At 41.1% G+C, this 17,044-nt stretch overlaps 2 protein-coding genes across 12 annotated transcripts in view; one reads left to right on the top strand and one right to left on the bottom strand.

Moving 5' to 3' along the window:
- akap9 (A kinase (PRKA) anchor protein 9) overlaps nt 1-5,154 on the bottom strand; it is a 138,148-nt gene extending 132,994 nt beyond the window's left edge. For all 10 annotated transcript variants that reach the window (XM_021572164.2, XM_021572171.2, XM_021572172.2 and 7 more), the window contains exon 1: nt 4,905-5,154. In XM_021572164.2, coding sequence (XP_021427839.2) covers nt 4,905-4,952 — 48 coding nt within the window. In that variant the 5' untranslated portion in view covers nt 4,953-5,154. The remainder of the gene's footprint in view (nt 1-4,904) is intronic.
- A 7,752-nt stretch (nt 5,155-12,906) lies between these two features.
- LOC110496339 (transcription termination factor 1, mitochondrial) lies at nt 12,907-15,786 on the top strand. 2 transcript variants are annotated; one of them, XM_021572163.2, is made up of 2 exons: nt 12,907-13,043; nt 14,011-15,786. In XM_021572163.2, exon 2 carries the CDS (start codon nt 14,041-14,043, stop codon nt 15,202-15,204), a length of 1,164 nt encoding a protein of 387 aa, XP_021427838.1. In that variant the 5' UTR covers nt 12,907-13,043; nt 14,011-14,040; the 3' UTR covers nt 15,205-15,786. The 2 variants fall into 2 exon arrangements, with proteins under 2 accessions (XP_021427838.1, XP_036808807.1); XM_036952912.1 differs by lacking the exon at nt 12,907-13,043 and adding an exon at nt 13,115-13,574.
- Nucleotides 15,787-17,044: the final 1,258 nt, after the last annotated feature.

Below are 17,044 nucleotides of genomic sequence, written 5' to 3'. Positions count from 1 at the left end.
TCGCAGTTGCTTGGTAGCCTAGGGCTACTCCCGACCAAAAGCCTGTGAATTCACTGACTTGTCTGATAATCAATGTGAATTTGTTTCACTGTATCTGTCTGTATAGGCTATTTGGTTTCTGACTGGGCAAATAAATGGAGGTGGTATAAGCTAATCTATTGTTTGCTCATTTATCACTGATCAGAAACATTTAGCATGCAATAATGTAGCATAAATCAAGTGTAGTCCTATTATTTTGCCCGATCTCGTATCGGCAACTACAAAAGTCCGCAGAGGTTGTGATATATGAACACGAGAGACACATGCTTGTGAAAATAGGATTTGTATTTTCTATCGGTATCATGCTGAAAACACTACGGCTGCTCACTAACAAACTAGAGAGGGTAGGGAAAGACGAAACGTGGATCAAAAAAGCATGAGCTTGGATTTGTATATTTGGATCCCTAATTAGCTTTTGCAGAAGCAGTAAATACTCTTCCTGGGGTTCACAAAAAAAACACAAAACAAGTAAGAAAAACACTGATACACAAGGAGAGTCACAATTTTAAAATACAACTATATACTGTACAAACAATACAAAACAAAAATACAAACAATACAACTAAATAATAATGTGTGTGTTAGAGTGTCTGGTCTGTACGCGTGTGTATGTGCTTGGGCTCCATTTCAAAATATGACTTTATTTTTATATATGACAGTGGTTCCACACTTTCCTGTGACAAGTTGTGTGGGAACAATATTATTTGTATTTTATTCAGTTATATTCTTACTATAAAGTATATGTGTGTTTACTGATCGGGTAGGTGTGTATTGTCTGTTTAATGAACAAAGTTATTACAAACAAATTTGTAAGCATTAGGCTACCAACAGAGTAAATGTGACATGTGGTGGTCCCACCTAGCTATCTTAAGATGAATGCAATAACTGTAAATTGCTCTGGATAAGAGCGTCGGCTAAATTAATAAAATTAAAATGTAAAATGGATTCAAAATGTTTGCCCTCTGCTGGTGATTTGTTACATTGTCTACTATGCCAATGGCAAACGTGCATAAAGATGGCTACCACAAATCCTTCGTTTGCTAAATTCGCCAGATTGTAAATTGCTCTACATTACTTTTTGTATCGGCATTAGCATAATCACAATTCTAGCTCGAAGATGTCAGCAATTTGAAAAACTGAGAAAGTAGATTGTGCTGATTTATTGGTGCATTGAACCATGTCACTTTAAAAAATGTGGATAATTATCTGTACTCTGCCATCTTTATGAACGTTGGCCATTTTATTGTATAAAATGTCATATCAAAATACTACTCATAATACAGAGCAAGCGGTAAAGCTTCATATCACACCAATTATTGCTTTGTAGCACCTACAGAAGAAACATTATAGTCTTAAAGGAGGCCTGCGTAAAGCCAGAATGTTACAAATATTCCAACTTCAACAATTTATTAAGATACAAATATGTGTCAAAAATCCTTCCACCAAAAGGACCCTACTATGGATTATATTTTGTGAAAATAATTTTTTGTTATTGTTGTTGTTGAGGAATCATTCAACTTGTGGATATGTGCAAATTAACTGATTTAACTGATTTCAATATAGCTAATACAAAACCATTTTCAGTCTTTCTTACCCCTGGTCCATCAAATTCCAAATCAACCTAGCAGTCCTCTTTCAACATTAATATAGCAGAGAATCGGAGCTGGGGGAGAGCTCTATGAAAGATAAAAACGATCAAAGTTTAAGATAAGCTATGTTTCTTTCAACACTTAAGATGTTTTGTTCTATAATATAGCCTATAGTTAGATGAATGAGGTCAAGCCATGGCCTGTGTCCTGACAGGGGATTATCCTTAATCAAGCAGGTTATGCTGGGTACCTCTGTCATCAATAACCTAAAGGATAGGTCTGGGTCTACTAATGTCTCATATTGGCTAGTTGGCGAGTGTCTTTGAAAGACTTATAAGCCTAGTACTATATGTATCATAGCAATTAAGTGTTGAGTGGTGATGCTTGTTTCCATGTCGCAATTTCCAGATGCAAAGTTGTGTGTGCATTCACAGATTAAATGATGGCACGCAAAAGGAAAACATCCTGCTTGATTGAAGATCACGCACTCAAGAACATGGAAGATATTTGAGCCTCCACTTAGGTTGATTAGCATACATTTTGATTTGATGTATTTCAAGGTCTTGGAGTTTAGTGCTTTCCCTATATTCATTTAGATTTTTTTTTTTTGTTATGTAAACAATTATATATTTCTGCTGAGACACGCTTTTAAATAGAGTCTCAATTACTCAACAGAACCAACAGGAGCCTGAACAATTTCTACAGTAGCAAAACACTACAGTAGCTCTATGCTGGAATACTACACTACCCAGCCTATCTGCATTGAAAGTCTATGGGAACAGATAGCGCTAACATTAGTAGCAATGCCCCCCTTTCCATAGAAAATCATTCAATCTGATTGTGGGGCCTGCTAAGTCCCCACAATCAGAGGAGGACAAAGGAGTCGAGGAGAGGACGGACTTTCCCCAATTGAGAATCTCCCATAGAATCATTACATTTTTTTGACTCCTAGATGGCCTAGACCTATACTTTTGCAACCACTCTGAAGCATTTCTTATTTTATTAAGTAGTTTAACATATTTTCTCCCATTGCTAGTTACAACCTTGTCTCATCGCTGCAACTTCAATGGGCTTGGGAGATGCAAAAGTCGAGACATGCGTCCTCCAAACGCCTGGCCGCCTACTTCTTAAGAGGCTGCTCGCTTAACCCGTAAGTCAGCCGCACCAACGAGTCAGGGGAAACATCGTTCACAAGGAGTCGCTAGAGCATGATGAACTAAGGAAAGCCCCCCTCTGGCCAAACCCTCCCTTAACCCGGACGGCGCTGGCCCAATTGTGCACCCCCCTATGGGGCTCCCAGTCATGGTCGGTTGTGACAGCCTGGGATCGAACCCCAGGCTGTAGTGGCGCCTCAACACTGCGATGTAGTGGTGCCTTACTGCTATCGTTACTGAGCATTTAAATATAGACTTGCTAGTTGATTATTGAGACAGTCTAGTTTAAATTTGCACGTTCCAAAAGAGTTTCAGGTGTGGTGACACAAAAAGTGTTTTCCCTTTCAATAGATCTAGCCTTCAAATACTGAATAAATACTGCTGGCTCAAAATAGATAGGTTCATGACTCAAAATAAACTTAATTAGGGCGTAAGCTCGTTAAGGGACTAAGACAGGGGAATGACACTGCAAAGGTCGGTAACCTCAAATTCTGAATGGACTTTCAGTTTGTCTAAACATTCGACTGTTACCATGCTTTCTCCATGGATATCAGTCTGAAAGAAGTCGCTGTAAAAATAATGCAATAGTCTCTACAAGCCAGAATGTTGAATACAATCATTTTTAAAATGCACATTACCAATTGTCCATGCTGTTGGGCCTTCTGGCAGTAGGAAGTAGAGATAGGGTAATCACAGGAAAGTGTTGTTTACTCAACTTTTTTGCAGCGCCAGTCGGTTCTGTTGCTTGTATTTTCCATCTCCCGATGAATTTCACGTGATGCACAATATGTAAACAAATAGCCGAATATTGTTGACCAAAGCACGTTACCTTGCAATCAGCTGGAAGGGCTTGTGAAATTTGCTAGCCCATTGCATGGGACAAATTTTGGTCTGTGCTTGAGTTAAACTCTGCCATTGTTGACATATGCAAATCTCGTGCGAATTATGTCAGAATTGAAAATACAAACCGACATACAGACCAGCGTACAGAAAGTTGTGTTAATAACACTACTCTGTGGATATTGTCTCAGATTACCTCCTACATATGGACAAAATCAGCAGACAACAGGTGAAGTATGTTCAAATGAAGTGTATTCAATAGTCTGACTTGTGACTTGACTGTTCACAAAAAGTGAGCCTACATGTAAGAGAGTCTTCCACTCTCGGATTTGTAGAGGCTAACCTGCATTAACAGTCCAGTCTACTTTCTTTCCATCTGCCTACAAGCACCCTTTTATATATTTTGGGACTCCAGCAGGGAAGTGACTATTCTATTTTTACACTATCATCCTTCTCAGTTAACTATGAGGGTGGGTTTTCGTATCATCATAAAGTAGGCTATTGTGCCTGTTCACTGGATATTTAGAAATTGTATTAAATTCTGATTAAAATAAATCATACATTGAAATAGTACGTGAGGTGAGCATATGATGCATTGCAAAGCTTGATTGATTGATTTCATGAAGAGCAGAGCTTGTGTGACCTCGCCTTCTGCATGAGATAAGCAGTTGGCACCTTTTATTTTTTCATATCATTCAGCAGGGCTGTTATGACCTCATTTGTAGCACTGGTGGTTACAGTAACGTTAGCGTGCATAAAAAAGGAAACCAAGAATCCGTGACGTATGGAACATTTGAGTTTGCTCAAGCTAACTAGGGGCATGTCCTGAACCTGTCACACAAGAATTTCAATATTTCAATCACGTGGTGTTAATCAAGCCTGGCAGGAAAGGATGAATTGGTTCGCTAACTATCCAAGTTCAAATTAATACTTCTCTTCAAAACTGGTAGCTACATTTTAGGAGAAAACAGCACGTTTCTATGAGATACCAATGGAACTTCACATGACAAAGGAAGTCTTGCTAGCTGGCTAACACAGACACCTAAAACCCCCGGGCTGTCATCCATGCCATGGGGGTGCATGTTTTCTAGCAGTGACAGCTGACAGGGGGGGGAACACGGAAGGGGCTCCCGAAACAGCTACTAAATAAAACGATGTAAGCCCATGTATAACGGGAACCACGTGCAGCAATGAATGTGGTTCCCAAGCCAGACTAACCGAAACTTTGAAACGCAAATAAATAATTGACCTCGGCTAGATACCTAGTACTAGGCTATCATACCTTTGCCTTGCCGGCCTCGAGCTTCTTTTGCCTCTCTTCGTCTTCCATTACCGTTGTATGTAGCTGAGAAAAGAGGAAAGGGGCTTCATGCGAAGTTTCTGTTTGTTGACATTCACTTTGTTTAGTAATGGTTTCATATCACTGCGACCGGCTTGCATTAGGAGAAGACATAGTCCTTGCTACAACCACATCTCCGCCGCCATGTTATCCACGTAAACACGATTGCGTTGACGTCACGTAGGTGGCTGTTTTCTGCTGCTACGCCCCTTTAGGATCTTACTGCAGGAAATGTCAAAACGTGTCATTTGATTAAAACAAATTACAGAGGGAAACATACTGTATACAAATTAAATATACATTGATTGAAATCATATGCGTGAGTAAATCAAAATAATTTCTGTGGAGGTGCAAACAAGGTCAATGTGTTGCACAATTGCTAATCGTGATTCATTTCACACTGCCCAGTTAAGAACAGATCTAAAACATTCACAATATTGTTCAAACTGAGTTTAGAGGTTTTTTTAAAATAAAGTTTTCGTACTCTAATAATAATATCATGACGAATTTATAGTGGTCTCTCCAAATGATTATTTCTGCAATTTTGGTATTAAAACTAATAATAAATGAGAGCACAATTTGCACATAATCATAGAATATGTCCATCTGACATTTACAGTCAATGCTTCCAACCCAACCGCATCACAAATTATACCACTTATAGCATTTAGGAACATTCTCTGGATTCTCCATTGCGCTGGAAAACCATGCAGACCCTGATAATCAGCATTGAAAATGTGATTTAGGTCAAGAAAGCTCACAGAAAAGAAACATCAAACCTTTGAAGCTTCTACACAGACAGTGACACCTACATACCGGCAGCAGCAGGAGAAGGGGGTCTGTGTCTTCGACTGATGGGAGCTGTGCAGCTTATGGTCTGGCAGATCTTGAATTCCACCCATCTTCTCTTCGACATCCTTAGCTCAGATCCCACCTGTGAACTTTTGTTGTTTGTGCAGCACCTTCAGCAAGACCTGCTGCCCATCTGAAAGTTTTAGGCTTTTAATAATGGATGGCTCTGAGGAGTACTATGTCAGTGGCACAGTAACCCAAGCACCACCATGATTGCAAGGCATCAACAAAAGGATCAGGAAACTGATCTAGATTATGTCAACACAGTGGCAGTTTTCATAGAGTCCACATAGACATTTAAAATATAGGAGTTCGGTTGTTTTGGTAGAGGTTGTTTGTTTCCAGTTCGTCTTGAAAGAAACAACGAGGGCTGAGAAGAGCCTGAAAATAGGCTTTGGTACATTACTGTTGGTCAATATCTATTTCCCTATTGATTTAGTCTTGAGGATCACAATCCTGCTAAAAGCCATTATCAGAGAGACCAATCCAGGGGCAGCTATAGCATAGGAGGTTGGCAGAACCTTAATTGGGGAGGACAGGCTCGTGGTAATGGCTGGAGCGGAATTAGTGAATCCATTCATATCGTTCCAGACATTATTATGAGTCGTTCTCCCCCCAGCAGCTTCCTGTGGGTTTTAGGATTATGGGATATGCACAGTCATATCAGATACCGCTGCTGCCCTATGAGGTCTCAACAGAATCCCTTAACAAATACATTTGAGGAAAAAATGCTACAAGACCATGATTTGCACTATAACAAAACAAGCATTCAAGGCTTGAATAAATAACCATAGGATACAATAATAAACAAATGTATTGGTTAGGTGCCTTTCTGAATCACCAATACAGTAGGCCTACGTCAAGTAAAAAGAAATAAACTCTTTATGCTCTCTATAAATTGAATTCCACCGATTTTCACTGGGGTGGCAGACAGCCTAGTTGTAAAGTTTGGCTAGTAACCAAAAGGTCTCTGGTTCAAATCCCTGAGCCAATTAGGTGAAAATCGATTGATGTAGGCTTGAGCAAGGCACATTAACCCTGATTGCTCCTGTAAATCGTTCTAGATAAGAGTGTCTGATAAAATATGAATAAGCTCGCTTTTTAAGTGTGTGCATACAAATAAAGCAGTCACATTTCAGCAGGAGACTTAGGCAATACCATAAGGTATGGAGAAAGTTTCTGATTTTAAGTGTATGTGCACTGGGATGAACATAACAACAACAAGCAAACTAAAGAAAAGTGTAAGCCAACACAATAACTGTTCATCACATCAGTAACGAGACACAGATGAGACCCTCTTTATGAGCTGTGGATCGAGTGGGAGAATAAGGAAGCGAGGGCGATCATAATGAAAAACATACTGCACTGCTGATTATGTGTACAGAACGGTAATATTGAGCCTCTCTCACGCCAGACATGACTTAAATTAGTAGAGAGACTGGCGCCTTGACAAAGCATTATCTTTCCTTGCAGTGGAAGAAAAACCATTTGAATAATAAAGATAGCTCTATGTGCCATATTAAAATATGTATGAGCGCAGGGGCTCATCAAGGAAGAGATGGAGGATGATACTTCTTCCCGCAGTCGCGCTCTTGAGCTGCAAGGATTGCAACTGAAGTGGACAGCTGACAGAGGTGCACAGAGTCAGCTGGCTGCTGGGGCATTGAAAACGAAAGCCATTTCACTGTACTTGTGCACCTGACAATAACAACTTGAAACTTAGATGGATGGCATGAATAAAGTATAAGGGCCTTTGTGTCTCATTGTCCAATGCCAAACAACACCTTGATAGTTCTCCTTCTCCAGCCTTGAGATGGGCTGATTGGAGGAGCCCATGGTCATGATGGCCTTCAATACACAAGAAGTTGCATTTAATGAAGCCCAAAAATGCCCAAAAGATTTTGCCGTTATTCAATACATATAGACTACTGTATGATATAGGCTATTGCACATTATGCATGAAAAAAAAAACATAAAAGCCCATAGAAGTAGCTAGCTATATCATCTCTTGGGTAAATAAATGAAACTAGCTCCAGTAGGCTAATCTTTTTGAGTGTGAACTGTATTACTGTACTGTATTGTATTATACTTAAGTGATAATGACCCAATAGTCTTACTGCACTGTATTGTATTATACTTAAGTGATAATGACCAAGAGGTCAGTGTTTGGAGGATATATTTGCATGGGTGTTGTTAGGCCTGAGACCAAGTCGAGGGCTGGCAAACCATGACAATATATCCTCCAAACACCGATTTCAAGGGCATTATCACTTTTATACAACATATTACCAACATACTCAAATAATGATTTACATATTTTAATTAAAAACATTATTTTGATGGATTTATTCATACTATTTAATCCTTCCACAAGATATAGTCCAGGCACAAATATAGGGTCGCTACCCAGGCCTGCTGGTAGTCCTTATTTATCGGTTTGGTTGCCAGAAACCCGACCCAGTCTTCAGTCTTTTTGTACTGTATCTATAATGTTCTTATTTCTTGCATGCTAGTTAGCCAACTACGGCTAACTTCCAGTCACGTCAAAACGTGCAATTTTGGCATTAATACGTGTCACATATCAGTTTGCAAACAATGTAATAAAAATAACAATTTGAGTTAATAAAGCCACATACAAACAGGGGTTGCTTTCTTGAGTAAGGCAGCTCCAAAATGCAGGTGTTTCAGCCTAGCTCAGTGCTTTCTGTGGTGGTCGGGTAGCAAACTGAAAATGCGGAGTGTAGGGGTTAGCAGTGTTCTCTAGTTGCACCGTGACTGCCTGAGTGTTCTGTCACTCATGGGGACACCATGTCACCGCAAAATCTATGGGGAGAGCTCTTAAACTCAAGCCTTGGGTGTTGCCATAGAACTACATTAAAAGAGCCCTTCCAAGAAGGCTCAAGGTCATTGACCACAGATCAAATTAAGTCTAATCACGTTATATCTACTGTAGCTTTGATTGGACTGATCATGTCAACATCATACTTTCAAAATCTTAGCTAGCAAGCTAGACAAGCAGTCACCATCATGAATGAAGTCGACAATCTACTGGCAAATCCTTTTCCATCCTTGTCATAGGAAGAGAAATAATGAAGGGAAATTATAGATAAAACGTATCGCTGCTCATTGGCGATTGGACATAAATGTTACACAACAAGTTGGAAGTTGCAAATTCAACAATGAGTGGTTTGGAAGGAATCAGTGGCTAACTGCAAGAGTTGCAAAGCAATCACTAGTCTGCTATTCAGTGGAGTGGGTGTATGGTCCAAGTCTGAGTTTAAAGGTCTATTTTCCAAGCTTAAAAGGATAAACAATCACATGCAACACAATGGGCCAGAAAATGTTGAATACATTCGCCAAGCTGTCAATCCAGCATGACTACTGCCACGTTCAAAACAACTGGAAACTTGGAACTGGGAAATCTCAGACTTCAGTGAGTTCAAGACAACTGGGAACTTGGAAATAAACGTTTTGAACGGTCATCCAACTCAGAATTCTAAGTCGGGATCTCGGGCCTCTTTCTAGAGCTCCAACCTGAAGATCACTGACGTCATGATTCAACCTTGTTTTTTTCAGAGTTTCCAGTAGTCTTGAAAGCACCATAAATCCAGAGAATGACAGACTTTGATGACAAAGTTTGATGACAAAATTTGCCCAAAAGAAGGACCGCCGCGCCACCTTCCTGTTCAAATGAGCACAGCACAACAAGGTGAGTCCTAAAATGCATTGTATACTGCTGCATAAATTATGTATTATGCCAGGGAGATATGTATACTGTTGTTAAGAAAGTAATACTAAGTCTATGTTGTGTAGGAAGTTGTTAGTAGCCCATGTACCTCACCCTAATAATTTGATCCTTTTCCCTCTCATTCTAACTTTGTGGTGCACATGTAGCCTATAGCCTGTTTTAGAGAAATGTAATAATTTAATATTGTAAGAACTTTCATTGTCTGCTTATATGTCCCCTTTACTTATCCTACGGTTCTGACTTGGTGTCCAGGGAGAATACTGTAAGAACGGCCCATGTTCTGAATTCTGTCGCTGTACATTTCAAAAATAAAACAAATAGTTATATTGACTATGTCCATCCTAGCTCGCTCATTAATGTCTTAATCAAAATTACGGATTGCCTCTTATCCGCTCGCCATCCCCTTATGCCATAGTTTGTACATCTCAATTGTCAGTAGCAAGTCAGCCATATCAGCTATGTTTTTTTTTTAAGGTAGAAAGCAAATTAACTGTTTCGCTGCCAGACAAGGCTCTGCTGATAGCCAGGTGTAGCAGTGGTAAGGATTCACTCCATGGTGCTGTTTGTGGGCATCGTTTGTCACTGTAATAGTGCTAGTAATGTATTGTTTAGTATTGTGTTGTGTTGTCTAGTGGCTTTGCTGGCAAGCATAAACAAACAAAAAGATTTACATGCTAAAATCGCCACTGGCTAGGACATCTATATATAGGGCTATAGATCAATCTAGAACAGGATTATCAATTTTGGATGCAATTTGAATGGAGTTGATGGAGAGAGAGAAAGACTGCGAGAGAGTGCTCGCCAGTGCACTGATTTAAAGCAACAGCATTCGAGTGATAGGCTGTTTTAATACTCTGCTGCTGCAATAAAAACAAGGTGAAGCCAGATGGGTAAATTAGAAGCGCATTTGGTATTTATATTACTGTAGCACAAAAGACGCTAGCAGCAAATGTATGCCTACCTGTCACAAGAAAAAAAGTTACCATGATGAGATGCTAGGTCTAGATGCTTTGTGAACTAAGCTCCATACTGAGATGGGTCTGTCCCTAACCCGAGCGTTGATTCATCGTGTAGTGGCCATAGATAAGCCAGATTTAGACATTGCATATCATTTAACAGTTCCATTTCACGCCATGCTGTTCATATAAAGAACTTTTTATAATTTATTGGTTGCTCGCAGTAATTTATCCCGGGAAAGGGGAGTGGTTTTGGATGATAAATCCTGGTAAATCTCAGAAACCGGGTTCCCGCCATTCAACCTAACATTGTACCCCATGAGAACCATGATCAACAGTAAAACACTCTTGAATCATTCTGACATGGAATTGGAAACTTGGTAACATATGTTTCCCATATGAATCTTCTCTTTGTATCGGACTGGATGAAAATGCCTTCTGTTTCTTTTTTCTGTATTTATTTATCTGTATACAGTTGAAGACGGACGTTTTCATACACCTTAGCCAAATACATTTAAACACAGTTTTTCACAATTCCTGACATTTAAACCTGGTAAACATTCCCTGTCTTAGGTCAGTTAGGATCACCACTTTATTTTAAGAATGTGAAATGTCAGAATAATAGTAGAGAGAATGCTTTTATTTGAGCTTTTATTTCTTTCATCACATTCCCAGTAGGTCAGAAGTTTACATACATACACTCAATTAGTATTTGGTAGCATTGCCTTTAAATGGTTTAACTTGGGTCAAACGTTTCAGGTAGCCTTCCACAAGCTTCCCACAATAAGTTGGGTGAATTTTGGCTCATTCCTCCTGATAGAGCTGGTGTAACTGAGTCAGGTTTGTTGGCCTCCTTGCTCGCGCATGCTTTTTCAGTTCTGCCCACACATTTTCGATGGGATTGAGGTCGGGGGTTGGGATGGCCACTCCAATACCTTGACTTTGTTGTCCTTAAGCGATTTTGCCACAACTTTGGAAGTATGCTTGGGGTCATTGTCCATTTGGAAGACCCATTTGCGACCAAGCTTTAACTTCCTGACTGATGTCTTCAGATGTTGCTTCAATATATCCACATAATTTTCCTATCTCATGATGCCATCTATTTTGTGAAGTGCACCAGACATTCCTGCAGCAAAGCACCCCCACAACATGATGCTGCCATCCCTGTGCTTCACGGTTGGGATGGCGTTCTTCGGCTTGCAAGCATCCCCCTTTTTCCTACAAAGTTAACGATGGTCATTATGGCCAAACAGCTCTGTTTTTGTTTCATCAGACCAGAGGACATTTCTCCAGAAGTACGACCATTGTCCCCATGTGCAGTTGCAAACTGTAGTCTGGCTTTTTTATGGCGGTTTTGGAGCAGTGGCTTCTTCCTTGCTGAGCGGCCTTTCAGGTTATGTCGTGCAGCCATGGGTGGGCCTGGGATGGCATAGGCCCACCCACTTGGCAGCCAGAACCACCCACTGGGGAGCCAGGCCCAGCCAATCAGAATGAGTTTTTCCCCACAAAAGGGCTTTATTACAGACATAAATACTCTTCAGCAACACCTCCACCCCACTCAGACAACTCCACAGGTGAAGAAGCCGAATGTGCAGGTCCTGGGCTGGTGTGGTTACACGGGGTCTGCGGTTGTGAAGCCGGGTTGGGCGTACTGCCAAATTCTGTAAAATGACGTTGGAGGCAGTTTACGGAAGATAATGTTAATTTAAATTCTCTGGCAGCAGCTTTGGTGGACATTCCTGCAGTCAGCATGCCAATTGCACACACCCTCAAAAATGGAGACATCTATGGCATTGTGTCGTGTGACAAAACTGCACATTTTAAAGTGGCCTTTTATTGTCCCCAGCACAAGGTGCACCTGTATAATGTAATGATTATGCTGTTTAATCAGCTTTTTTATATGTCACTCTTGTCAGGTAGATGGATTCTCTTGGAAAATTATAAATTCTCGCTAACAGGGATGTAAACAAATTTGTGCACAAACTTTGAGAGATATAAGCTATTTGTGCATATGGAACATTTCTGGGATTTTTATTTCAGCTCATGAAACATGGGACCAACACTTTACATGTTGTTTATATTTTTGTTCATTTTATTTTATTTTATTTAACCTTATTTAACTAGGTAAGTCAGTTAACGTATAACAATTTTGACTACACTGGGCCTGTAAACATACAACATACATAACGTTATGCCTATATAACTCTGTCATATGGTAAAGAAAGCCAATTATATAAATATGATAGCAAATGCAGAATTACAGGAGGCAGGAATAACAAATATTATGTTTATTCCGATACACCTCTTGCAGAAATTGAATGGCGCCATCCAAGGACTTCTGGCGCCCTCTAGCGTATTGCTATATATTGCATGGCATTACAAACTGCACGTCCACCCCCACAGCAAGAGTGCGCTAAAGGCTTTACCGGAAATGAATGTAAACAAACTATCTGCTTGTTCCTCGTTTGTTGGTCATTGGGAAACGGTATGCCGTGTGTGGTAGAGGAGAAACCAAACAAAAGAAGGGTGAGCAGTTATTAAGACAAATACCTAACTTTCAATAAGGATTTGTTTAGGTAGCTAGCTAATGTTAGTTACTGTAATAGTACACAAGCAAATTCATGTATTTAAAAAGCATGTTCAATGTGGCACAAAGCGTGCACTGTCAATGGGAGAGTAGACCAAATATGTCCGGTAACTTCTTAAGGATCGGTAGTGCATAATTTACAGTAGCTAATGACTAACGTAAGTAAGTAACTGCTTTTAGCAGCGCTATTATTTACACACTACTATCGTTGGAATTAGTTTACAAAAATCCGGATAGTCTGCCGGAAGTTAAGGAACATTAAATTTAAACATTGCCGATTGTCCGTAGGTTTGGTCCTTATTCAGGGGGAAATTGAGAAAAATAATCTGTTTAATTTATGTTCTATAAAACGTTCCAAACGTGGGTCTGTTGTAGATTTACCTCCTCTCTGCCTACGTTTGGTAATGAAGTTCCATTAGATGTTTGTCTCCTCCAATGCATATGGATCAAGCTTATAGACAATCGACCGAGTAAGTTGAAATATAATTGTATTTAGCTCCGTTTTTTGCAAGCTAATTCCCAGCAACGTCAGCTAGCATGCAGGCTAAATGGTTGCTTACATTTAGCTAGATAGGCTGTTATAACTAGCTACTTATCTCCATGAAACACTTACAATAGATTGTTAACACTGATAGCTTGTATATGTGGGACTGGTATTAATTATAGCTAGAAGCTACTGCAGTGCTGCTGAATGGTGCACAAACTGAGGGCCTATAAAATGACTGTATTCTCTGCACAGCTGTTTGGAGAAAACTTTTTATAATATCTCCTCCTGCTTAGAGAATGCACAAAGTAGCTTGACTTTGATCAGTATCATTAATGAGTTCAGTAGACTTTAAATGTCTACTATAATTTCACTTGAGGTAGAATTTATTGATAATATTTTCTTGTATTTTTTTCTTCTAGGTCTGATGTCATGTTTCAACAGTGTTGAATATGACATTAATGCCAGGAGTCCAGGGTCTGCTAGGCCTTCACAGAACCCTTGTACCAGCTTTTAGCCGCTTTGTCTCATCTCCCACCCAGCTGACATCTGTTGGTCTTCCCAGGGGGCTTTGCACCGTCACTGCAACTGTCAGCGACTCAAAGCCTTCAGTGGGGCCTGAGAATGAGTCCTTGCTGGAGAGCTTGACCTTCATGGGGGTGGACGTGAAGATGGTGCGCCAGCGCCAACCGGGAGTGCTTCGCAAGATCATCACCAATGAGCAAGGTCTGGCTCACTTTCTCCATGGCAAAGGCGCCAGCCGCAAAGTGGTGGCCGGCATCATCTCCCGGTACCCACGAGCCATCACTCGCTCGGGTGAGCACTTGGAGCAACGCTGGGCGATGTGGCGGGGTGTCTTCAAGAGCGACAGCGAAATCGTCAGCATTCTGGACCGCTCGCCCGAGTCCTTCTTCCGTTCGAGCGACAACGACAACCTGGAGAAGAACATCGTGTTCCTGGGCTCGCTGGGCCTCAACGCCAAGGACCTCCACCGCCTGCTGACCACAGCGCCACGGACCTTCTCCAACAGTGTCGAGCTCAACCGTCAGATGGTGGAGTTCCTGGAAGATGTGTGCGCCGAGTTGGGTGGAGAGGACCCGGGGCAGTTCGCCAAGGTAGTGATTTCCCGAAACCTCTATATCCTCATCCGCAGCACCAAGAGGGTGAAGGCAAACATTGACTTCCTCAAGGCGACTTTCAAGATGAGTGATCCGGAGCTGCTGGCTCTGTTGCAGGGTGCTGGGGCAGAAATCCTGGACCTCTCTAACGAGTACCTGAAGAGAAACCTCAAGATGCTTCAGGAGAAGCTGGCGTCTCTCGGCTGTCGGAAAGTCGACGTCAAGAAACTGATCGTCTGCTACCCCACTGTGCTGTTCATCGGGTCGGATACGCTGAGTTCAAAACTGGACTGTCTATTAAAGGGAGGGATCACTATGAGGCAGATACTGGAGAAACCTAAAGTCCTGGAGTACAGCACACAGAACATCACAGGGCGACTAGAGGAGCTGCATAAACTTCGGTATGACTTTGAAAAGAACGGCATCAACATTCTGGACTCTAGCCGAAAACGTTTCGACGCCAAGTTGGAAAGACTGGCTCTCTCGTCAGAGGAATGAGTTGTATCAACATTTCGGTTATGCTTAGAATGAATCAGACATTTTTTGGCACTAGATTTTTTCATTGCTACCTGAAGCATAACCTCTACATATCACTGTCCTCCTCCTAAACTATAGGATTTGATTGTGCATAGCTGTAATAAGCAAGGTATACATACGGTAGGTAAAAACATGAGAATCATGTCAGTATCAGGAAACATTTATTTTTAATTTGAACCAAAAAGAGTATGTAAAGTAGTGTCATCATATTTGAACTATGATTTAGATGTTTACGTAAGCTAACAAACTGTGTATTGTAGTACTGTGTCAATGTATTTCTCATGATTGATTATGAGGCACCTTATTGAACTTACCAATGGTTTTACAGAACTGTAAACTACCAAGAGGCATCAGTACACTGTTTTCACTGACAGATTCTCAAACGTATTTTTTGCCAGATGAGCTGTCCGATGAGAAATCAGCCAAACTCCTTTCTTCCTAGCTTACTGTGCATTCGGAAAGTGTTCAGACTCCTAGACTTTTTACACATTTTGTTACGTTACAGCCTTATTCTAAAATTGATTAAATACATACAAATCCTCATCGATCTACACACAATACCCAATAATGACAACGCAAAACAGGTTTTTAGTTGTATTACAAATGATTGACATAAGTATTCAGACCCTTTACTATGAGACTCGAAATTGCGCTCAGGGGCATCTTGTTTCCATTGGTCATCCATGAGATGTTACTACAACTTGATTGGAGTTCACCTGTGGAAATTCAATTGATTGGATATGATTTGGAAAGGCACACACCTGTCTATATAAGGTCCCACAGTTGACAGTGCATGTCAGAGCATAAACCAAGCCTTGAGGTCGAAGGAATTGTCCGTAGAGCTCCGAAACAGTATTGTGTCGAGGCACAGATCTGGGGAAGGGTACCAAAACATTTCTGCAGAATTGAAGGGCCCCAAGAACACATTAACCACCATCATTCCTAAATGGAAGAAGTTTCGAACCACCAAGACTCTTCCTAGAGCAATTTGGGGAGAAGGGACTTGGTGAGGTAGGTTACCAAGAACCCAATGGTCACTCTGAAAGAGCTCCAGAGTTCTTCTGCGGAGATGGGAGAACCTTCCAGAAGGACAACCATCTCTGCAGCTCTCCACCAATCAGGCATTTATGGTAGAATGGCCAGACAGAAGCCACTCCTCAATAAAAGGCACATGACAGCCCGCTAGAAGCTTGCCAAAAGGCTTCTAAAGACTCTCAAACCATGAGAAACAAGATTCTCTGGTCTGATGAAACCAAGATTGAACTCTTTGACTTGAATGCCAAGCATCACGTCTGGAGGAAACCTGGCACCATCCCTTTGATGAAGCATGGTGGTGGCAGCATCATGCTGTGGGGATGCTTTTCAACGGCGGGGACTGGGAGACTGGTCAGGATCAAGGGAATGATGAATGGGGCAAAGTACAGAGATCCTTAATGAGTACCTGCTCCGGAGCGCTCAGGACCTCAGACTGGGGCGAAGGTTCACCTTCCAACAGGACAATACAGGAGTGGCTTTGGGACAAGTCTCAATGTCCTTGAGTGGCCCAGCCAGAGCCCGGACTTGATCCTGATCGAACATCTCTAGAGAGACCTGAAAATAGCTGTGCAGCGATGCTCCCCATCTAACCTGACAGAGCTTGAGGATCTGCGGAGATGAATGGGAGAAACTCCCCAAATACAGGTGTGCCAAGCTTGTACCATCATACCCAAGAAGACTCAAGGCTGTAATTGCTGCCAAAGGTGCTTTAACAAAGGAAAGGGTCTGAATACTTAGAAAATGTGATATTTCATTTTTTTTATAT

The sequence above is a fragment of the Oncorhynchus mykiss genome, chromosome 18 (assembly GCF_013265735.2).
Source record: "Oncorhynchus mykiss isolate Arlee chromosome 18, USDA_OmykA_1.1, whole genome shotgun sequence".
NCBI classification, from domain to species: Eukaryota; Metazoa; Chordata; class Actinopteri; order Salmoniformes; family Salmonidae; genus Oncorhynchus; species Oncorhynchus mykiss.
Note: the sequence above shows the minus strand (reverse complement) of the source record. Positions and strands in the feature narration are given on the sequence as shown.